The following is a 14992-nucleotide window of genomic DNA, read 5'->3' on the forward strand; positions in this document are numbered from 1 at the left end:
GAATAAATAGGATATGTTTGGAGCAATGCTTCTCAGATATTACTGTGCACTCAAATCACCTGGGAATTGTGATAAAATGCAAATTTTTATTCAGGAAGTTGGAAGTGGAGGTCAAGGCATCATGTCTAACACATCCACACACTCATTAGCTGTCGCTGGTTGGTGGACCATAGTTCTGGTGGCCAGTCTCAAGAAAGGGGTAATTGTTGGAGCAACAAAGCAATTGGAAGGGGTAGTGATGCTTGTTGTGCTCCCAAAACACTGACATTCAATTTCAAAAACAAAGAAGTGTTTGAAAAAAATAATATGTGCATGTGTTTTTCATGATTGTGAAAAAAAATCAAGATCATAATTAAGTTGTATTAAAAGTTAGCAATCAGAGCAAGAAAGCAGCTAAGTGTGATTATTACTCACTTGTATTTATTTATCTTGTTTGTTATTGTTATCACTTTTGCTGAAAAAAATTTAAAGATACACATACTAGTAAGAACTGATGTTTTAAGAATAATAAATTTTTTTTTAATTTGAGAATATGTTAACCATTAACCTAACATTTTGTTCTAATTAGGGAAAGACCAACATTCCTCATCTCAACTAATACCTGCAAGTCTCTACTCTCCTGCAGGGAAATAGTTGCAGAGTTATATTTAATTATTCCAAAGTTCAAAGATGGTGACTGATACTGCCATGATATATTACTACTGAAAAATCTGGTTTCCTGGATTAAAGATTTCTAGAAAGCTGCTCCTCGCCTGTAGACATATTATGTGGCCCAATATTAGTGCTGCCCCCTTTCTGCTGACTGGCTTCCCAGGCCTGGAAACAGCTCATCACTGGATCTCCATCCCCTTCTTTGCAGTCTATGTCTCTGTGCTTTTTGGCAATGGCACTCTCCTCTACCTAATCAAGAGTGACCACACTCTCCATGAACCCATGTACTATTTCCTTGCCATGCTGGCGGGAACAGATGTGATGGTAACATTGACCACGATGCCAACTGTAATGGGTGTATTATGGGTGAATCATCGGGAGATGAGCCACGGAGCCTGTTTCCTGCAGGCCTACTGTATTCACTCTCTTTCTATTGTAGAATCAGGTATCTTGCTTGCCATGGCCTATGACCGTTATATTGCCATTCGCAATCCCTTGAGATATACTTCCATTCTCACCAATACTCGAGTGGTAAAGTTAGGGTTGGGAGCTTTTATGAGGGGTTTTATATCTATTGTGCCTGTAATTGTGCGTCTTTTTTCATTTCCATATTGTCACTCTCATGTTCTCTCTCATGCTTTCTGTCTTCATCAAGAAATCATGAAACTGGCCTGTGCTGACATAACTTTCAATAGACTGTACCCTGTCATTCTGATTTCTTTAACAATCTTCTTAGACTCTTTGATCATCCTTTTCTCCTATATCCTAATTCTTAAGACAGTCCTGGGCATAGCCTCTGGTGAAGACAGAGCCAAGGCCCTCAATACTTGTATCTCTCACATCGGTTGTGTCCTCATCTTCTATGTCACTGTTATCGGTCTGTCATTTATTCATAGGTTTGGGAAAAATGTGCCACAAGTGGTCCACATTATAATGAGCTATGTATACTTTCTCTTTCCTCCTTTAATGAATCCTATCATTTACAGCATCAAGACCAAGCAAATTCAATACAGCATTCACCGCCTTTTAGGTAAACATAGATTTGAAAGTTGAACTCTAATGTGGGTGATTGCCCAGGAAAGAAGGTGGGAATCAGAGATTTCTCTGAATTGAGAGCAAAGAAATTCACAAGGTCTAAAAACTATGCATGGCAGCCTTTGCTTCTTCTCATGATGCAATGACATCTATGAGGCTCATCAGGGGTCTGCTCTTGACTTCACATAATTGGCATTTGTTAGGTTCATGGTTGATTTGTTTGTCATTATCCTGTGTTCTTTTCTATAAATTATAAGTAGAAGATAGAAATATTTCTGATACATCTGAAAGATTAAGTGCAATCTGGTTTTTGGTATATTTAATTAATTTTATTGCTATAAGCCATAGATTTTTAGCAGTTTTTCAGTTTGATGTATCTATTTACATGCCTATCTTTGAATTTCTCTGCTCATATCTCTTGCTCATTTTCCTGTTAAGGTGTTCATGCTTTCCTAATTTATTTGTGTGAGTATATTATGATAAATAACCCTTAGTGAGTCATTGATATTATAAAATTTCCACTATATATATCTTTTTAAAATTTTATGTGTAAATAACTTTATTAATATTTGTGTTATTAAGATTTGGGGGGTCATTTGATAAAGGCCTTCTTAGTGTCATGTTTATTTATTGTTTTATATTTTAAACAACATTTTACATATTTTATTTTATAATCCTATATAATAAAACCCTAATATGCAAGTTGACCGAATGGCAAAGTGAGTGGCAGAACGACCAGTCGCTATGATGTTCACTGACCAACAGGGGGCAGATGCTCAATGCAGGAGCTGCCCCTTGGTGGTCAGTGAGCTCCCATAGAGGGAGCACCGCTCAGCCAGAAGCCAGGCTCATGGCTGGCGAGCACAGCAGTGGTGGTGGGAGCCTCTCCTGCCTCCACTGCAGACAGGCGGTAAGGAGCGAGGGGTCCTGGACTGCAAGAGCCCTGGACTGCAAAAGGGATGTCTGGCTGGTAGGTGGATATCTCCCAAGGTGTCCAGGACTGCAAGAGGGCACAGGCTAGGCTGAGGGACCCCTCCCTGCCACCAGTGCATGAATTTCATGCACCAGGCCAATAGTAGGTTAATATTTGGAGAAAAGGAAATCAGTCCTCAAGGTAGTATCACCATTCATTTAGCTGATATTTTAAGGTATGAAACAGGAATAATACTAAATAAAAATGTTCTAACTGCAAGCAAACAGATACAAAATATTGCCTATACAGGTCACAATCCACTGGAGAATCAAATTTCAAAGATACTTAAATTTAAAATAATCCCCATAACTAACAACAAAAACATTAAAATAAACTGCTTTGAGGATGTGGGTCTCAAAAAGGACACATTGAGACTGAGGTAAGGGAAAAGTTCCCTGAAGAGTGTGCCTTAAACTGAGTGAGATATAGTGTTAAATTAGAAATTCACTAGTGAAAATAGGCATAAGGATGTTATAGCACAGGTAGTATGTGAGAAGGCTGTAGGGAGAATGAATCAAAGAAATTTTAAAATGTGTCTGACACAAAGATGGTGATAGTTATAAGGAGAGGTTGAGGAGGGAAAGGGTGTTTACTAGTAAATCAATAGTGTTCTTTTTGCCATTGCTGGGGTCTATACATGTCTATTCAAAGAGTCATGGGAAGCTATTGAACAGTTCTAAGCAAGGGAGTAACATGATTCAGTGATGTTGGCAAATTATAAGCTCACATACTATGTGGATTTAAGTGGTACAAGCAGGGAACTAGAAAATAAAAAAGAGAGAGTGTAGCAATTCAAGAAGGAGATACATGTAGCTAAAATTATTAAAGTGAAATAAATTTAGTGGGTACAAAAGAGATATATTTAAGATAAAATTAATGAGATTTAGGGTTCTGGTCAAGATGGCAGCATAGGTAAATAAGCTACTCAAATTATCCCACAAACACCTTAAAATTACAACTAAACTACAGAATGACCATCATTCAGAACCACCTGGACCCTACAGGATACCAACTACATAAGGCCACTCTACCAAGTCCAGGGTACATAGCAGCTCTACCTAATACATAGAAACTTACACAGGGAAGCTGCCAAAATGAGGAGGAAAAAAATGTCCCAAATGAAAGGACAGAACAAAACTCTAGAAATAGAACTAAATGAAATAAAGGCAAGAAATCTATCAGATACAGAGTTCAAAACACTGGTTACAAGAATGGTCAAATAATTTAGGGGAAGAATAGATGAACTTAGTGAGAACTTTAAACATAAAATTGCATATAGAGCCCTAGCCAGTTTAGCTCAGTGGATAGAGCATCGGCCTATGGACTGAAGGCTCCTGGGTTGATTCTGGTCAAGGGCTCAAGCCCTGGTTGCAGGCTCAATCCCTGGTAGAGGCATGCAGGAGGCAGCCAATCAATGATTCTCTCTGATCATCGATATTTCACTCTCTCCCTCTCCCTTCCTCTCTGAAATATATATAAAATGAATATAGGAAATAAAAAATCAGTCAGAAATGAAGAATCTATTAACTAAAATGAAGAATACATTATAAGGAATTAACATTCGAGTAGATGAAACAAAGGATTAAATCAGAGATGTGGACGATAAAAAGCAGAAAACACCCAATCAGAACAGCAAGAATAAAAAATATTTTTTTTAAAAAATGAGGATAGTGTAAGGAGCCTCTGGGACAATATTAAACAAACATACCAATATTTGCATCACAGGGGTGCAAGGAGAAAAAATAGAACAAGGGATTGATAATCTATTTGAAAAAATCAGCGGTTCTCAACCTGTGGGTCGCGACCCCTTTGGGGGTTGAACGACCCTTTCACAGGGGTCGCCTAAGACCATCCTGCATATCAGATATTTACATTACGATTCATAACAGTAGCAAAATTACAGTTATGAAGTAGCAACAAAATAATTTTATGGTTGGGGGTCACAACATGAGGAACTGTATTTAAAGGGCCAGAAGGTTGAGAACCACTGGAAAAAATAATGACAGAAAAGTTCCCTAACCTGTAAAGAAAATAGACATTTAAGTCCAGGAAGCACAGAGATTCCCAAACAAGATGAACTCAAAGAGGCCCACACTAAGGCACATCATAAATGCCAATGGTTAAAGACAAATAGGAAGTCTTAAAAGCAGTAGGAGAAAAGCAGTTAGTTAACTACAAAGGAGCTCCCATAAGAATATCAGCTGATTTCTCAACAGAAACTTTGCAGGTCAGAAAGGGAGTGGAACAAAATATTCAAAGTGATAAAAAGTGAGGACCTACCACCAAGGTTACCCAGCAAAGTTATCATTTAGAGTTGAAGAACAGATTAAGAGCTTCTCAGACAAGAAAAAGCTAAAGGAGTTTGTCATCACCAGACCTATATTACAAGACATGTTAAATGGTATCTTTAATAATAATAAGGAGAAAAAAGATAAAAAGTATGAATAATAAAATGGCATTAAATACATATCTATCAACAATTCCTTTGAATGTAAATAAATTAAATGCTCCAATCAAAAGACATATGGAAGCTGAATGGATAACAAAACAAGACCCTTACATATGCTATCTACAAGAGACTCACTTCAGATCCATAGACACACACACAGAGTGAAAGTAAAGGGATAGAAAAAGATATTTCATGCAAATGGAAATAAACAAAAAAGGATGGGGTAGCAATACTTATACCAGACAAAGTAGGCTTTAAAACAATGGCTAAATAACAAAATACAAAGAAGGACCCAGCAATTCCACTTCTGGGGATTTATCTGAAAACTCAAAACACTCATCAAAAAGACATATACAGCCCTAACCGGTTTGGCTTAGGGGATAGATCATCAGCCTACAGACTCAAGGGTCCCAGGTTCTATTCTGGTCAAGGGCATGTACCTTGGTTGTGGGCACATCCCAGGTGGAGGTGTGCAGGAGGCAGCTGATCGATGTTTTTCTCTCATCGATGTTTCTAACTCTCTATCCCTCTCCCTTCCTCTCTGTAAAAAAATCAATAAAATATATTTTAAAAAGACATATATATCCATATGTTCATTGTAGCATTATTTACAATAGCCAAAATATGGAAACAACCTAAGTGTCCATCAATAGATGAATGGATAAAGAAGAAGAGGTGCATATACAATAGAATATGACTCAGCCATAAAGAAGAATGAAAGCTTACCATCTGCAACAACATAGATGGACCTAGAACATACTATACTGAGTGAAATAAGTCAGAGAAAGACAAATGCTAGGTGATTTCACTTATATGTGAAATCTAAAAAACAAACAAACTAAATGAACAAGAAAAACAGAAGTAGACTCATAAATACAGAGAACATTTTGATGTTTGGCAGATGAGATGGTGATTTGGGGGATGAGTGGAAAAAAGATGGGATTAAGAAATACCATGGGGATGAAAAGTAAAGCATAGGGAAGATGGTTAATATTCTATACTAATAAAAGGGTAATATGCTAATTAGACTGGGTCAACCAGACATCTTCCGGAAGTCTGACTTCCTTCTGGACAAAGCCATGGTGGCAGGGGCTGAGGCAGTGGCTGTTAGAGGCAATCAGGCAGGCAGGGATGGGGCCTAAGCTGGCAGCTGGACATCACCTGAGGGGTCCCGGATTGGAAAGGGTGAAGGACAGGCTGAGGGATGACCCCCACCCCCATGCATGAATTTCATGCACTGGACCTCTAGTATTAAATAACCAAGTATGATGCCAGGTATGTGGGTACTAGATTTATCAGGGTGATTACTTAGCAAGTTATGTAATATCTAATCACTGGGTTATACATCTGAAACTAATATAATACTGTATGTCAATTGTAATTAAAAATTATTATTAAAGTATTAATAAGATTTGCAGGTATTTTAGAAAAGTATCTGAAAATAAAAGTTTGGAATAAATAAATATAATATTAAATTTCTAGATTGTTTTATTTTAAGAACATTAGTGTCATCAGTCCCAAAATGATTGTTGCTTATATATCAAATTCATCAAACAGAAAGATTTTAATATATTTTTAGATATTCTGCAAATTTGAGGATGAGTAAAAGTCCAAGTGATGAAGTCATGACCTATTAAAATGACCAAAAGAAATATCCTATGCTGTAGCATTAAGCTTTTAAGAGAATACCGTAACAAAGCCATTAAGCAGTCATATATTGAAATAATTTCTAGTATGTGTATCTTTTTTGCCATAGTAGAACCTAGATCTATGTCAATATGTGCTGAAAAGTAATGGGGTACAAGACAATAGGGGGAAAAATGAGTTGTTGACACTGGGGGGAAAAAACTGGTATAATACATGTGTCTCTGTATTCTTATCAAGGGAAAGAGTAGGATAAATTAGAGTTTCTACTGCTTTCACTTAGTGTGTACAAGAAAAACTATGAACCAGTTCTAAATCAATAGTCTACAAAATGCTCAAAATAATACATAAATTAAGATATTCAGCAATTGGTTAGAGATGGAGAATCAGATATAGACATAAATATAAAGATAGAATAAAGAACTAACTCCTAGATTCCTCTCTAAGCAAAGAGCATTGGAAAATAAAGTGTTTTTTGTTTTGTTTTGTTTTGCTTTCCCAAAGGCTTTAATAAGTTACCACAGGGCTGGGCATTTCTTCACAGATGCTGTGTCACAGATTTCTGAGGAAGACCCCATGGAACTGGAAACATTCATACTTAATTTCTTCTGTCAAATGCACCTGGAAATTAACCTTCCTACTCAAATTCTAAAAACAAGTCCAACAAATCATCTCTAAGAAAAAACACACACATACCTTTCCATCAATGAGTGAATATGCATGTATCTGTGTACACATGCTAATGCCACATATGTAACAACAAAAATAATTTTATCATCATTACTCTCTAAAAATAAATTCTAATTTTAAAGCTTTTCATTACTCTCACAGTGAGAATGGAGTATTTTAAATTTTGTTTTAAATCAGTTTCTCCTGATATCCTTTTAAATACTCCCTAACCTGGGTCAGGAAGCTCTCTGGGGCCATGATTTGCATTTTATATTTTCCAAACAAAGTCACAAGTCACTAACAAATAGAGAATTTAAAGAGTTTTTCCAATTTGCAATGCATTCATCTAAGAATGCCCAAATCCTACATATATATATATGTAACTCCCCATCTCTTAGCACTTTGAATATTCTGTTGCCTAAACTAAATTCTTGAAGGAGAAAACTAGACAAGCTTCTTGGAGGAAGTACATTTTCTGCTCAGATTATTTAAATAAATGTTTCCCTTGTCCTACTTGACAGGATATAAATTTCAGGACTATATAGAGAAAATGAAATATAATAATTTGAGAACTAAGAATATGAGAAATCTATACTTTGTAGGTATATCCCCAGGTGGAAAGATAAGAACTAGTGATTTTCTCTTCAACCAGTATTGCCTTTGGCATCCTTGATACAGTGATCTATATTAGGAAGACAGAACAATATGGAGAGAAATAGAATCCAGTCCCTGAAATGCTTAAATTTTTGGGTTGAAACAACTTTTCTGTATGGCTTTTTCGGGCTGATTTACTTGTGAAGCTGAATTATTCCTCCATAAGGGGGAAAATGTACCCCAGAGTAAAATACTAAAGCCATTAATACAGAATGTAAACCCAAATCCTAAAATCTGGTATCCTACCAAATCTTCCTCTGCCCTTCATACTTTTCCCGTGAGGACTGTAACACATCTAAGCATCTTAACAGAACATTTCACCCCAGATTATTCCTATTTCATGTGATAACCTTGGTGCAGAGATTCTTATGGCTGGGAACGACTGACTTTGCAGGTCACATTTGAAGCCTAGAAGCTGTGGGAAACCTATCACTCCTGTGGTGGCCACCCATTACTGTGATACTGTATCTCACTTTGATAGTTAACGTTTAGGTGTGGGCTGCCTCTTTTGCCACATTAAATTTGATGGAAGACACCCCAATGAATTGGTCAAAGCTCTTTAAGTAAAAACTATTTTGACTAACACTTTGTAGTTCTTAATCCCTTCACCTTTTTCACCTAGCTCCCCAACCCACATGATTTCACTTACATATGGAATCTAAAAATCAAAATAAGTGAACAAACAAAATAGAAACAGACTCATAGATAAAGAGATACAGAGTAGCCCTCTTCTGTCTCTTTAGCAACACTAAAGATGGTCATGTCATTTCCCAACACACTGTGTGCCCAGCAAGCCTATGAGTCACATATAAGTGAAATCATGTGGCCTTTGTCTTTCTCTATCTGACCTTTAGTCCCAGGAATGGAAAGTACAGCATAGGGAATATAGTCAATAGTCTCTATTATAAAAACCCCTTGGCCCTAACACCATCACTCCCTAACGACCAGAGGCTGCGTGCACAGCAAGGCGCACGCGGGTGGGCAGGGCTTCATGTGCGGCAAGGCAGTGTGGGTGGACCAGGCTGCGTGCGTGGCGAGGCGTGCTTGGGTGGGTGGGGACTTGACTCTGGATCCCGCATCCCGCCCCGCGCCAGGAGGCAGTCTGGGTCCCGCCTCTGGGTCTTGCGCAATATCAAGCGCTGGGCCTCTAGTATTGTAATAACTATGTACGGTGCCTGGTAGGTACATGAAATATCGAGGGATCCATTTTGTAAAGTATATGATTGTCTAATCACTACACTATACAACTGAAATTAATATAAATAAGATTGAATGTAAACTATAGTCGAACAAAAACTCTATTAATTTGCTCATACTAAGTGAGAAAGATCCCAGCTACCTGGCATGGATTTTCAAGGCCTTATTTATTTAATGCCCTATAAATGATGTCTGGGAGGAATAGGAGAGTCAAGCTAGAGTGAAGCTGCATCACTGGAGGCTTGCTGGGCACACAGTGGGTTGGGAAATGACATGACCATCTTTTATTGTTCCTAAAGAGGTAGAAGAGGGCTGCTCACTGCTGGATAAGCAGGACTGTTTCCAAGATGGAAGAAGCAGACTGTAGAGAGGTGGATTTATTGGTGAGGTTGTCCCTAAACTCTGGGATGGAGATTGAATGCTCTCTTCTAAGTGCCATCATATTTTGTTGGAGAAAATATCTTTCCAATTTTATTGATATTCAACTTATATACATTTACTGTATATAAAGGTGAACAGCATAATGGTTTGACTTACATATATTGTGAAATGATTACAATAATACATTTAGTTAGCATCCGTCATCTCATATGGACACAATAAAAAGAGAAAGCAAAAAAACCAACAATACTTCTCTTTGTGATGAGAACTCTCAGGATTTACTCTCCTAATAACTCACATATACTAGTATATCATACTTGTACAGCAGTGCTAAATATAGTTATCATCTCTAGTATTTATTTATCTTGTAAGTGGAAGTTACTACATTTGACCACTTTCTTCTAATTTTCCCTCTCTTTACCTTGGCCTCTGGTAACCACAAATCTTATCTTTTCATGAGTTTGTTTGTTTTAATTTCCCCATGTAAATGAGATTATATGGTATTTGGCTTTATCTGGCTTATTTAACTTGGCATAATACCCTCAAGGTTCATCTGTGTTTTTATAACTGGCAGGATTTACTTGTTTGTGTGTTGTTGTTGTTGTTTTATGGCTGAATAATATTCCAGTGTGTGTGTGTGTGTGTGAGAGAGAGAGAGAGAGAGAGAGAGAATGTATCATAAATTCTTTATCCACTTATTCATTAATGACACTTAAGTCATTACCATGTCTTAGCTATTTTAAATAATGCTGCAATGAATGTGGAGGTACAGATTTTTTTCAACTTAGTGTTTTCATAGGAAATATTTTTGAAAATTATTCCCACCTTCTCAAATGTCTACTAACAGAAGAATAGATAAATAAATTGTGGTATACTTTCATAATGAATGATTATACATCAAAGAACATTGGCTGGCATGAAAATATCAGTTTAAACAACAAAAGTAGCATCTACTATATTTGATTTGTTTTATTGTTTTGTATTATGATACTAGAGGCCTGATGCACAAAATTCATGCACAGGGTCGGGGAGGTGGGTGTCCCAGAGCCCAGGCTGCACCCTCTCCAATTTTTAGGATTGTTATTCCTAAAAATACTATGGTGTGTTGGAATATAATTCATGAACAATTTTAAAGAAGAGGAATGGGATATTGTTTCCTAAAGGCCAATATTTAAGAAGAAAATTTGATCAATCTTTCAATTATATGACCCATAAAACACTGGAGAGTGACTTAGAACTTGTTTATCTGACATTAAGACAGCTTCTCTTTGAGTCTCCATCCAGAGAAGAAATGGAGGCATAGATCTTTCTCAGATGGAAGGGGAAAAAAGGATTATTTTGGCATTCCCAAATAGCCTATGTGGAAATGAGTTAGAAATATTCCCTTGGGAGTTGTTTCTTTAATAAATATACCTCTCATCAGGACTCTGAACACATACTGAAGATACAGCAACAAAATAATCATCAGACTGTGCTTACCACAAAAAGGAAGCTGTGGCTTAGGTAAGGAAATCCAGGGATTCACATTCAGCAAGGATGCTTTAAGAGTAACCCTTCTAGGGGATGTAAAGTACAGCTTATGGAATATAGTTGATAATATTGTAATAACTATTTATGGTGTCGGGTGGGTGCAAGACTTATTGAGGGGTCACTTCATAAATTATATTAATGTCTAACTACTGGGCTGTACACTTAAAACTAAAATAATATTGAATGGTAACTGTAAATGAAAAATTTTTTTAAATGGAAAAAGAGTAACTCTTCCACATGGCATGTGATTCTTCTGTAAAGGATAAGAAAGCACTTAAGCCTTTTTTTAATGAGATGAAGAATTCAGGGAAAGGCAATCTTGGACAGGAGAACTCAATTTATATTAAATGGATGTAGGTTGAGAACATGAACTTGGGGGTCCCATTAACCTGAATTTGAATTCCTGTATGCCAAATTTAATTGTGTGTGACCTTGGACAAATATTTAAACTCTTGAAGGTGAATTTTCTCATCTGAAGAATGTAAATAATACATTGTTTTCACTTTCTTTTTATTTATTGACTGCATTTCACAATCATTAGGCATCTGTTACTACCATTCTGCTGAAATTGTTATGATCACCAAAGACCTATTTGCCAAAAACAATGGACACATTTAATTTTTTTATCTTACTTGCCAATTCTGACATTACTTTTCACTATTAAACTACAGTACTACCTAATTTTTTTAAAATATATTTTTCACTGGCTTTGTAATAACAGATCATTTTCATGGTCCTCTTATATTTCTGTCTACTTCTTTGTCCATCTCTTTTGATACCTTTTTTCCTATGTCCTAACATGAAGGTTTTCCTAGATTTACAACATTTCTCTCCACATATGCTTTCCCATTTTAATTCATACCTAAGTAAATTTTTCCTGAAATTTGGCACATGGTATCATCTCTACTAATGAACAATGTGGTTGGTAGGAGAGATGGGTAGAGAAAAGATCAATATGTTCTGGAAATGACCACCACTTTAGGGGATTTTGTCAATGACAAAAAAGGTCAATGTAAGCACTGAAGTAGCAAATACTCTGGGGCAGTGGTAGGCAAACCACGGCTCGCGAACCACATGTGGCTCTTTGGCCCCTTGAGTGTGGCTCTTCCACAAAATACCACATGCAGGCGCATGTACAGTGCGATTGAAACTTCGTGGCCCATGCGCAGAAGTCGGTATTTTGTGGAAGAGCCACACTCAGGGGGCCAAAGAGCCGCATGTGGCTCACGAGCCGCCGTTTGCCGAGCCGCCGTTTGCCAACCATTGCTCTGGGGGAACTGTTGTCTGTCAACTGACTGGATTCACTGAACCACAACTGATGTCAATCACTTAAAAGCTGGGGTATTTCAGATTTATTTTTCCCTAAAGGCGCACACATTCTCAGGCAATAGGGAATTGTATGAATGGAGTGGGGCAGGATACACTGATTTATGGAGTGCTTATAGATTATCCAGAAGTAAACGGAAGATATTCCTGTTTTCTCATCATGATCCTCATGTGCCCTCTTCTCTCTTCCTTATTCTTCAACTTCTTATGTATTTGTAACTGGTTTCTGGAATAGTTTTTCCACCTCTAGTCAGCATGGCAAGTTGAATGATGTATCTGTGTGACTCCCAGAAACTATGGAGGACTAAGGGCTAGCTGCTTTCTGAGATTCAGCCCACATAAGACCCTCAGAGTGAGATGAGGGGATAGCAAATTCCTGTCATCCCTGCATCCCTGATGGAGACTCTAGGCTTGCCGGATGGTGTTGAGAAATTGTCACTAATGTCACACACCACATATTAAGAGACTCTCAAAACTGGGCAGCTATTCCCCCCTGGAATATTTGGGATATGTGGGCAGTTCCTGGCACTGACAAATTGCCATAATCAAATGTCAATGTGGCTGCTGCTAGGGATTGCAGATAGTAAATAGGATACTCTTTTCTAACTTGAGTCAATCAAAACTAATAATGAATCAAAATAATTCTAGCCAAAGGGATTATCACATAGTTTTGATCCCTAAACCCTCTTCAGCTCAAATTCCCAAACCCATAGATCAGACTTTTATAACAGCATGTAGTAATAACAAGTCTGGATTTTCCCCTACTTCCTCCATCTGGTCCACTTCCTGGCAACAGCTGGTCCAAAGAGGTCATTTGTCCCCGTCCCATATAGTACATTGTGGCATTCATTTATCTATTCTCTATCTTTTCATTTCACGTGTTTTATTGGAAAGACAATGTTAGAAGGTTAAGGGTTACAATGTTAGCAGGTAGGGGTTACAATTTGTGATGACATACACATCACTTCTGCCAGAGGTAGAAAAGCATTGTCAAGCTGAGCCCCACATCAGCTGTGGTTCAGTGGACCTAGCCAGATGGCAGACACCAGTTCCTCCAGAGTATTTGCTACTTCAGTGCCTACATTGACCTTTTTTGTCATTGACAGTGTCCCCTGAAGTGGCGGCCATTTCCAAAACATATTGATCTTTTCTCTACCCATCTCTCCTACCAACCAGACTGTTCATTAGTAGAGATGATACCATGTGCCAAATCTCAGGAAAAATTTATTCTTGTTTTCAAAGATTTTTACTAAATGGAAGTGGTGCAAAGATTACTATCACCTTATTCTTCCTGAATTCCTCTTCAAAGGTACCAATAGTGATGTTTATGAGAGAAAACAATATTTAAAAGACTGTGGACACATATAGATTCCACTGAATTTGGAAGAAACTAATGTTTTTCTTGTGGTTTTTTTTAATTGTTATCATAACCAACTTCCCAAAAAATCATTGGTTATATGCAAATAATGCTCATTTGATTTGATAAGATCATAATTATAAAGAAGTCCTATTTTAAAGTTCCCTATAAAAGTCAAATTTAAGTTTTATAAATGTAGACTTTCTAGATTCATGAATATTAGAATACCTATGTGATTGTCTCCATCAGCAATGTAGTTTTGCATCTGAGTCTTAATCTTCTTGCCAGAGCTGCTTGTGTAAAGTATATGCATTCAATCATTAAATTCTGATATTGCTTTAGCCTCTCAGATATCATACATTTTTCTTAAAATCTCGAGCTCAGGATAAGTATTAGGCTTCTGGCATCTGAAGAGACCTTTGTTCTAGGAGTCTGTCTTCATTTTAATGTTTTGTTTTGTTTTGTTTTGTTTTGTTTTAGGAGCTTTCAACTCCTGTCTTTTCCTGTTTTAAACTTTGCCTCTGGTACTGCAGGTCTCACATCCTGAGTCCCAATTCCACTGAATAATCACACACTTATAAAATCAGTTTATCAACTCTGCCCACTTGTTCTGATTTCTCTGGAATCTTTCAGGTCATTTGAGATGGCAATACCAACAACAATATTTCTTAAACATTTTTATAGAGATGGACTCATTTCTATTGATTAATTATTTTCCTTAGTGATTACGCCTGAAACAAAGATCTAATTGATTTCAAGAAAGAAAATAAGAATTGTTTCAAATTGGAAAAAAATACATCAATGTTCTGTAGGAAACATAATAAGAAGATGAATAAGATACTAAAGACAATGTCATAGAGCCAAAGGAATTATTTTGGGGGACTAGAAGTAGAGACTAGAAACAGATGTAAATTGTGTGAATGGCAGAATAAAGGTTGGATGCTGAAGAGTAAGTTGTTGACATTCATTACTGTGATTAATATTACTGTTGTTCCTTATTCCAGGCAAAGGCTTTGTGAATACAGACATAATTAAGAGTGAGATAATTCACAAAATCTTGTACATTTGGAAGGGAAATATCACCTGACAATGTGCTACAAGAAGATGGAGAGTAAGAAATTATGCT

At 37.0% G+C, this 14992-nt stretch overlaps 1 protein-coding gene across 1 annotated transcript; it reads left to right on the top strand.

Annotated features, from left to right (window-relative positions):
- The first annotated feature begins 765 nt into the window (after positions 1-765).
- On the top strand, positions 766-1704 carry LOC139018119 (olfactory receptor 51B2). The gene has a single exon (XM_070426759.1). It carries the CDS (start codon positions 766-768, stop codon positions 1702-1704), a length of 939 nt encoding a protein of 312 aa, XP_070282860.1.
- Positions 1705-14992: the final 13288 nt, after the last annotated feature.

This window comes from Myotis yumanensis, unplaced genomic scaffold (assembly GCF_028538775.1).
Source record: "Myotis yumanensis isolate MYYU_CA2020_CCGP unplaced genomic scaffold, mMyoYum1.0.hap1 SCAF_10, whole genome shotgun sequence".
Lineage (NCBI taxonomy): Eukaryota > Metazoa > Chordata > Mammalia > Chiroptera > Vespertilionidae > Myotis > Myotis yumanensis.